The sequence below is a fragment of the Dufourea novaeangliae genome, unplaced genomic scaffold (genome assembly GCF_001272555.1).
Source record: "Dufourea novaeangliae isolate 0120121106 unplaced genomic scaffold, ASM127255v1 scaffold142, whole genome shotgun sequence".
NCBI classification, from domain to species: domain Eukaryota; kingdom Metazoa; phylum Arthropoda; class Insecta; order Hymenoptera; family Halictidae; genus Dufourea; species Dufourea novaeangliae.
Window position 1 is genome coordinate 598,707 of NW_015374026.1, and position 8,688 is coordinate 607,394.

General features: G+C 35.2%; 4 protein-coding genes across 4 annotated transcripts; 3 read left to right on the forward strand and 1 right to left on the reverse strand.

Annotated features, from left to right (window-relative positions):
- Positions 1–1,081: 1,081 nt before the first annotated feature.
- LOC107189318 (single-strand selective monofunctional uracil DNA glycosylase) lies at positions 1,082–2,402 on the forward strand. The gene is made up of 3 exons (XM_015577816.1): positions 1,082–1,844; positions 1,902–2,051; positions 2,126–2,402. Exons 1-3 carry the CDS (start codon positions 1,257–1,259, stop codon positions 2,234–2,236), a joined length of 849 nt encoding a protein of 282 aa, XP_015433302.1. The 5' UTR covers positions 1,082–1,256; the 3' UTR covers positions 2,237–2,402.
- Positions 2,403–2,421: 19 nt separating this feature from the next.
- LOC107189319 (tRNA-specific adenosine deaminase 2) lies at positions 2,422–3,044 on the forward strand. Its single transcript, XM_015577817.1, has one exon. The coding sequence runs from the start codon at positions 2,422–2,424 to the stop codon at positions 2,959–2,961; it is 540 nt and encodes a 179-aa protein (XP_015433303.1). The 3' UTR covers positions 2,962–3,044.
- Positions 3,045–3,219: 175 nt separating this feature from the next.
- LOC107189309 (tubulin polyglutamylase TTLL7) lies at positions 3,220–5,014 on the reverse strand. The gene is made up of 4 exons (XM_015577804.1): positions 4,973–5,014; positions 3,698–4,881; positions 3,424–3,628; positions 3,220–3,342 (listed from the first exon to the last, which is right to left on the reverse strand). Exons 1-4 carry the CDS (start codon positions 5,012–5,014, stop codon positions 3,244–3,246), a joined length of 1,530 nt encoding a protein of 509 aa, XP_015433290.1. The 3' UTR covers positions 3,220–3,243.
- A 610-nt stretch (positions 5,015–5,624) lies between these two features.
- Positions 5,625–6,510, forward strand: LOC107189320 (40S ribosomal protein S29). The gene is made up of 3 exons (XM_015577818.1): positions 5,625–5,749; positions 6,107–6,206; positions 6,308–6,510. The coding sequence occupies exons 1-3, from the start codon at positions 5,688–5,690 to the stop codon at positions 6,314–6,316; spliced, it is 171 nt and encodes a 56-aa protein (XP_015433304.1). The 5' UTR covers positions 5,625–5,687; the 3' UTR covers positions 6,317–6,510.
- The last annotated feature ends 2,178 nt before the right edge of the window (positions 6,511–8,688 follow it).

The following is an 8,688-nucleotide window of genomic DNA, read 5'->3' on the forward strand; positions in this document are numbered from 1 at the left end:
TAATGAATAAATTAATGATTACAAATTATAATCTACATGTTACCTAGCAAATCATTTTTTTAGAATTTCTTGTTTTTTCTACTGATGTTTACAAACACGAATAGTAATGTAATTCATCGTAAAATCATATTGAATACGTTTTTCTGTTTAAAGATCAAGGACTTACGATCGCAGTGAGCAAATTCACCCAAGATAGAAAAATCGCAATCACGGTTGTGAATGAAGTTAAATCACGACCGTGATCGTGATTCGGCGATCATTGTGATAAATCACCGTTAGTGATTTTGCACGCCATCTCTATACAGAAGTATATTGTTGCTAAGGAAAAACTTGTTCCGGTTCACCCCCCGAATGCCCCATTTCCGGGTTGGACAACAGTTTTATTACACCCTGTATACGACCGTGATACGTATGTGTCGTTCGATCGTGTTGAAGCTAATAACTGAAGATAACTGAAAATAACCATGGTTATAACAACAATGGAGGCTTAGTCGTCGTGTGATTCGGTGTGATGTATTCCTCATTGGTTGATTTTGTACCAACAGAAAAACTCTACAGGCGACGTTCAAACGCTACTGATTGGTCGTAACAAAATTTCAGTCATTTCTATTGGACAAGAAGAAAAACAATTTATATTACGTATATTTGAATATAGGAGAAACAATCATAAAAAGCAGTGTACGTATTATTATTGGTTGATGCAGTTGTTTGTAATGTGACATACTTATGTAAAGAAGAATAGGAATTCTTGTGATTCTCTTTATCTTTATACATACGGCAAGTACCTATTCATTTTTTTGTTACACGTTTCCTTGCTTCGTTCGATAGACTAACTCCAACTAACTCAAAGATCAACGGCAGTTTCATTGTGATTGTGAACGTGGGAAGTTATACTTACAATTTATCTACGAGCGCAACTTATTCGATTTAAACAACCTTCATATGCATACACAGCAGATACTACACTATTATGTTATACCATATATGTTGAGATACCAAGCTATTACAATTTATCTCAATAGATATACTATCAAAGCTTAACAGTATTTGTTTACTGATTTTAAATTCGATACGTGCTAAATATGTAATTATCTCGATGTATTTTGAATATTTCTGAAACGTGTTACATATTCGAAGCGTGTATACCTAACTATACTCGTTATCACGTACATATTTGCAATCTTAGAATCAATATACGTTACAAGAAAATATTTATCGTATAAACTGATTTATATACATAAGTGTATGTACATATAATGTCAAGGAAGACCAGAACGAGACGCGATAGCGAACCATTAGATAGGAATACTAAAAGAATCAAACTGTCACAGGCAAATGAAAAAGAAGTAGAAGACGATGTTGTACTTACAGATATTTCTGAACAATTATTGTTAATGGAACGTAATTTGGCCACTGAGTTAGGAAAAATTACATTCCGACAACCTGTAGAATATGTTTATAGTCCTCTTGAATATGCTTTTGATACACATGCTATGTATGTTAGAAAGTATTGCTCCACTGCCAAGAAGATTTTATTTCTTGGAATGAATCCTGGTCCCTGGGGTATGTCCCAGACCGGAGTACCGTTTGGTGAAATAAGTATGGTTCGCGATTGGTTAAAGATTTCTGGGCCAGTTGGAAAGCCTGCCAAAGAGCAGCCAGATAGAAAAGTGACTGGATTTCAATGTACACGTAGCGAAGTCAGTGGAAAGAGATTATGGGGACTCTTTCGAGAGTTGTGTGGAAATTCGGAGAAATTTTTTAAACAAGCATATATACATAACTATTGTCCTATCGCATGGATGGATAATAAAGGCAGAAACATCACACCAGCAGAAATAAAGGCAATGACAGCTTTCATGTAAAATTAAGTTCATACGTTAAAGATTTTATATTTTTAGGGGACTGAAATAGAGAAGGTGCATTCCGCATGCGATAAGGTTCTGGCAGATACAATTCGTCTATTGAAAGTTGAGACTGTTATCGGTATTGGTATATATGCAGAGAAACGAGCAAAGCTTGTGGTACAATCTTCTAAATTGGTCGCCAAGGTAGCTATAATTATTAAAAGTGTTAATTATTTCTGTTATCACAATAAATTGTAAACACATTCGAGTATTTTCAGGTCCTATGTCTACCTCATCCAAGTCCAAGAGCCGCAAATAATAAAAACTGGAGTGAAAAAGCAACCAAAAAGTTGTCCGAGTTTGGACTCCTCAAGTGTTTTACCAATTGAAACCCATAACAATATAAAGACACACGGACCAAAAAAGTTGTGAAAACGAAAAGCGATTAAAATATGAAGGCTTCTTTCTGTTAGCATTGTTAATATCATAATATCTGTTTTTGTGTATTTTAATTTTCCCAATTTGACAAAAAAAAACATTTGAAAATTTATAAGTATCGCGTTATAAGAGAAACATGAGAACCCATATGGCTTGGATGGATGTTGCACTAGAAAAGGCGAATGACTCCTTAAAAGCAGGAGAAGTTCCTGTTGGCTGTTTATTTATATACAATAATGAAGTCATTGCTACGGGTAACAATACAGTTAACGAAACACGTAATGCGACTAGACATGCCGAGATAAACTGTATAGATCAGGTTTTCGAATTATGTAAGACTAACGATTTGTATTACATCGAAGTGTTTAGTAATATCGATGTTATAGTTACCGTAGAACCATGCATTATGTGTACATCAGCATTGTATCAACTACAAGTACGTAATATTATATACGGTTGTGCGAACGATCGTTTTGGTGGATGCATTAGTGTTTTTAATGTTTCTGAAATTTATAAATCACGAACAAAGATAACGGGTGGTGTTAAAGGTGATGCAGCAATGACTTTGTTGAAGCAATTTTATAAAGGTACAAACCCAAATGTACCTGAATCAAAAATAAAAAAAGATCGCAAAACAAAAAAGTGCATAAATCTAGCAGGCATCGTATATAAGTAGTTGTTGACAATTTTGACGCATTTCCTTTTCTTTGATTTTGTAACGAATAGAAATAAAAATTTGGATTTTATTTGGATACAATAACAGCGCTTGATTAATAAATACTTTTCTTTAAATATAAATTTTCTACGCAGTAAGTATAAAAATATACGTAAGTGGTTTTACACCTGTGTAACATTACAAAATAATATATCATTATTTTTTATTGTTTTGTACTTATTTATACACATGTAAAGATTGTTTGTAATAAATTATTATAAAACTATTTTAGCTGACAGGTACTTATGAACACCAGGAGTAGTCTATTTCACATTTTCCTTGATACCATCTGACTAATAACTGATTCCTTAGTGTGTAATCTTTTAGCACCATATCTTTTGTCTGAAAGTAATAATTGGAATTTGTTTAAAAGGAACAAAAAAAAGATAAAGTAATAATGGTATACTTCAGAAAATAACATACTATGGGTGGTGGAAAGACTCTTTGGAAGTCCATTCTATTCCGATGTTCGAGGTAACTTTGGGACAAAATGAGTTTGATTTCAGTTGTGAAACACGGTCTACAAAGCTGACATTCTACGCGGAAACAATCATTGCATTTTGTACAAAGTTCTGGAAGAACTACCAAGTTCTTATCAACTACCATCATTTCTTCCTCCATCTTACTCCTAAAATGAAACGAAAGGTATCAACTATTTCTAATTTAATTTTAACACGACATATACTCGTACACCTACCTTTTCTTCAAGGAATCTTTTCTGACTCTCTGTCCAACACCGACTAGAGCAAACAAATTATATATAACTTGCTCGTAAAGCAACTGATTCGGCGGATAATGAGCAGAGGACAGGTTCGGGGACATGTTAGCCTCCATGGTGTACACATTCAGATCTTCATCGAGAGCAAAGTCGACCCTGACTAATTCGAAAAAGTTTCTTTCATTTCCGTAACGTTTCATTGCTTCTTTGATATAGCCTTCCTTCGACAAAGTAATTTCTTTTATCGCCTCACGAACAGCAAGCCATACTTTTTGCGGATCTTTTCCTTGTGATTTTACGTAAGCGTCAAACGAATCTTTCATCGAAAATCCTAGATTAGTGTAATAATGCTTCAACGAAGGAACATTCCATATCGGCAAATAATCGTCACCAACTACATACTTGTCCAAGATTTTTGGATCGAATGGATAATATTTTATAGGACAGAATCTAAATAGAACATCACCTCCATACACGTACACTCTAAGAGGATCAATGGAAGTGATCGCAGTATACACGCCAACATCAAACTTGTAACCGTCGACAAGAAACGGTCGTTGTATAAACTCCTGCACAAAAGAGCCAGTCACTGTTAAATTTATGTCACTCGTATTCTTCACGCTGATACCCCGATGATCATTAGATTTCTGTACGAAAGTCTTCTCAGGATACTCGTTGGCATAGTTTACAAATTCTTCCTGTTGTTCCGGTAGTTTAAACGCCGGAAGTATATATCGTCCTTCCGTTATCGACAAATCCACCTTGTTCGTGATGTACCCACAACCGGGAAAATGATTGACACGCTGATGTGCTTCCAATTTACTTAAATTCGACGATAAAACACGGAACGGATAGTCGTGTGCCCATAACAAATCCCAATCTGAATCATTGTCGCTCTGTTGAAAACCCAGCCGGTTTAGTACAGCGAATACGTGCTTCAAGTATCCAGTATCGTTGCTTCTTGCATATAACCTGTATACTGGTCTTTTTTCATGAATTGTCACCACTCTCGTTTGCACTGTTACTAAGTTTTCTTGATAATATAGAAAGGCGAAAAAGAGACAGTATAATATTATCGGACCTACTACGGAGTATAGAAAAATTTTCAGCAGCGTCTTCACCTTTAAACTCATGACTTGAGCGTAGACCATAGGATCGGTATCCTGTAAAGTTAAACCATACCTTTGTTAGAATGGTTTTTCTTTCGAGTAAATGACTGAATACCTAAGTAGATGTTTGGCGAATGCTACGAACCCCTTTCTCGTCTTCTTTTTTCTGTTTCTTCTCGTCGGACATGACGAAACATATGATTTCAGTATCATTTGTCCATGTACCTGAGGAGGAGTCAGGAGGAATGCAGCAGAGTCAAGAAGAGTCCTTGTCTGTTTAAAGCGCTAGGTCGTGGACAATGAAAGTACCGTTGTAATTATCCCCGCCACCCAAGTGGGACATATACATACGTAGAGAAACCGGTTTTTTTACACGGATCGTTCACTGTGTCCCCATTTTTTATATTCTTTGTAACAATATCAGCATACAACTGATGGCAAAGTGTGGATTTCAGTAATATTTAATAGGCTGTCGTACCAAGCAACACGCAGCAGCCATGACTTTTGTAATATCGATAATTTGATATTCCTATGTATATTCCTTACAACACGTACACACTTTATAAGTATACGCAAAGTCTATGTATATTAAGGGATACGTTCCTTCATTAATTACGTGAAAAACTGTGGTAGTTAATTTCCGTTAGAAAATTCGAACAAATGTTGTAATATTAAATATGAAAATACGATTGTACGACGACACGATGAATTCATGTTCGAAAATATTTCAAAACAAGCGGAAATCGTTTCTTGTAGCCCGCCGCTGCGCATCGTCACGATTCAAGTCGAGACGGTGTTTCCGGTGTTTCCTGTCTTTTGCGTTGTTGAATCGGTACAACGAGCATCTTCTTAACGAAGAAATGGGTTTTCAAAATATTTGGTACTCGCATCCGCGAAAGTATGGACAGGGATCTAGGTCCTGGTAAGTATTAACACTTGCTACATTATTCTGTAATAAAATTACACATTTATGTCATTAAGTTACACGGCACTGACTTGACCGCGTGTTGCTGAAGTTTACATTTGTCTCTCTGGTAATGCAATATTTCCGTGAAAACCGATACTATTTGTTTAAATAATTACAAAAGTAAAAGTTGTTAGTCATTCTAAGAAAATTGCATATGTACATCGATTAATTTATCTTACAAATGTAAAATGATTTCTATATGACAATCATAACCTTGAAATTATGTTACCGTAAACACTAACGTATTATTCTCATTTACGTTGTTTTATGCTTCTAATTACGAATATTAATAATATAATTCTTACTTTACAGTCGTGCTTGTGCCAATAGGCATGGATTGATTCGCAAATACGGTTTAAATATTTGCAGACAATGCTTCAGAGAATATGCCGCTGACATTGGTTTCAAGAAGGTATTATAATACATACACTGCATTAGATATAGGAAGCTTTTATGCATTAATCACGTCATATTTATTAATATCATAATTTATATATTACCTTATATTTGTAGTTGGATTAATGGAGAAACTACATAGCCGCTACAGTTTCGCAAAGGAGGACCGCGTTCAAATTTTAGATAAAACAAAAGTATATGTAAGTCCGAAATATATTAACCTTGCATTGGAAATGGATTAATTAAATCAATTGAAAAAGAAAAAGAAGTTGCGTTTACCTCGGACATGGATTAAAAAGAAATATAATTTTTTTGTATTACACACAGTCGTGTCATTTTTCCACACTATGGGAATCCACAAACTGAGAAGTATCTACTATTACTTCTTAATTCGTTACGTTCGACTAAAAGATCAGCTTACAATATTCCTACTAATTCGTAACAGGCATAAATAATAGACAAATGTTAACACTGCAGAAAATTGCTAAGAAATTGTACGAACTTTCATTGCTGAAAGGTGTACAAATTTTTATGTCTTTAATAACAATATGTCTGTGCGGTTTTATAATATAAATTTTTGGTAACTGTAATTGTATTCAAGCATGTCATACCATTTCGTTTTCTAACATCCTATCAAGTTATACAAGCTTGTATATTGCATTAATTAAATTTTAGGTACCAGTGCACAAATAAACGTGCTTACCGTAGTACGCACTTTGTCACCATTTTGAAAATGTATGTTTAACAAAAGGGAAAAGAAGTCTAGACTACGCGACAGATTCGTTAAGAATTCTGATATCATTAGTCTACGAAGTGAAATAGCACAAATATCGATGTCTTCGGTAATTACAATATTGTAATAGTTATGCAATGACAATGCAAGTCTCGAAACAGATAAATTCAGAATAGATGTAAGACGCTTTCCAACTATTTATTTTTAATGTTTTTAATTTATGATCAATTTAGTTAATATAATGAATATATTAACTTACAGTTTCATAATCATAATAAGACCGTGCAGTCTATTATGTATATGTATAATATGTATATGCTATGGATGCTATGCCACGTTTTTTCCACAGACGAGGTATACGAGTAAACATTTCACCCAATGTATTTTTTCGGTCAACTTTTCTGGGGCCACGTCGCCCCATTTCCATTTTAGTTTCACTACCCACCGCAGATTCACCGTTCTCGTAACATAGAGGGCGCTAAAATCACACCTTTTTAGGTATCTGTACTACAGTTTAGGTGGGCCACCAACTCCCATAATGTGGAAAGTCTATTCTTATATCTCGTCGGTGCTTTTAAAGAATAGAATGTACGTTTATTTACATTTACATATATTAATATTTATAAATTGAATAACGTTGTTACGATAAAATAATAAAAGCAATATACGTATATGCATGTATGAAACAGATGAGAGAAAGTTCCAAAACAAAATCTGTTCATTCACACATTTCACACTCAAATTTATGGGAAACAATAAGCACGTCAATACAGTAAAATGTAAATGAATGTATTTATCCTTGAATCTGTCGCGTCAACGTTCGACACACGATTGACCGGATAAAATACACAGGTTGTTATACCCGACACAACAGCGCAACCGGTGGAATGTTAAAAACAAACGACACAAATATAATAGAGGGTAAAGAATATTCAAAATATTGTATTCTATTTCGTAGAAATACATACTGGAGAGGGAAAGAAACCCACTCTCACCCAACGACCAATCACACGACTTATTGAAGATCGCCGAAGCCATAGAGACATGTCTATGGCCGAAGCAAGCGGCGATCGTGACATCGTGATCGTGACCGGTCGAAGGCGGCCACCGCCGTCAGTGATACACCGAGTAGTTCACTTTGGACAGCTCTTACACCGTTATACGGATAGCTTTCGTCTCGATAAAGCACTCGATTTATAGCTGAAAGAACGTAGATTAATCCCCTGCAATTGACAATAACAATAAACGACCGGAACACGGTTAAAATCGCATTTAAACGCGGAATACCACTATTTTCGACCGGTGGCGCCACCCGTGGCAATTCGCTCAAACTGCTAGCCAAATTATACCGACAGGTGAGTGAAAATTCCTAGTGATGAAAAAATGCGAATACCTCGGTAATTAAGCGTTTAAAATGAACGTCATTAGTCGCAGATTTGTTCCTCAGGACTTATTGCATGGACCCAATAGTGCAGAATCTCAGAATTAGTAAAATAATTTTTACCTATATTACCGCAGCCCCTTATGGTGCGGCAACCCTAATTGCAACAGATTTCAATCGTATTTATATCGCTGAAAGGGCATCATTTCTCTTCGTCACGCATTAAATTCGAAGTTTTAAGAACTTAGATTAGTACTTTCTATCGGCTGTGAACCAGTAATTACAAGAACATTGTTACAATCACATTTATTTGAAATGGTTGACACTGTATCTCGTCATGCGTACCCCGGTTAGTTCACTTTGGACAACCCTTACACCGTTATA

Bases quoted from the DNA above. Each gene is read 5' to 3' on its own strand.
- LOC107189320 (XM_015577818.1), top strand. From the start codon at position 5,688: ATGGGTTTTCAAAATATTTGGTACTCGCATCCGCGAAAGTATGGACAG. The intron at 5,750-6,106 runs GTAAGTATTAAC...CTTACTTTACAG, and splicing joins GGACAGGGATCTAGGTCCTG to TCGTGCTTGTGCCAATAGGC.
- LOC107189319 (XM_015577817.1), top strand. From the start codon at position 2,422: ATGAGAACCCATATGGCTTGGATGGATGTTGCACTAGAAAAGGCGAAT.
- LOC107189318 (XM_015577816.1), top strand. From the start codon at position 1,257: ATGTCAAGGAAGACCAGAACGAGACGCGATAGCGAACCATTAGATAGG. The intron at 1,845-1,901 runs GCAATGACAGCT...TTATATTTTTAG, and splicing joins TCACACCAGCAGAAATAAAG to GGGACTGAAATAGAGAAGGT. The intron at 2,052-2,125 runs GTAGCTATAATT...GAGTATTTTCAG, and splicing joins CTTCTAAATTGGTCGCCAAG to GTCCTATGTCTACCTCATCC.
- LOC107189309 (XM_015577804.1), bottom strand. From the start codon at position 5,014: ATGTCCGACGAGAAGAAACAGAAAAAAGAAGACGAGAAAGGG. The intron at 3,629-3,697 runs GTAGGTGTACGA...GTTTCATTTTAG, and splicing joins AAAGATTCCTTGAAGAAAAG to GAGTAAGATGGAGGAAGAAA. The intron at 3,343-3,423 runs GTATGTTATTTT...TATTACTTTCAG, and splicing joins GAGTCTTTCCACCACCCATA to ACAAAAGATATGGTGCTAAA.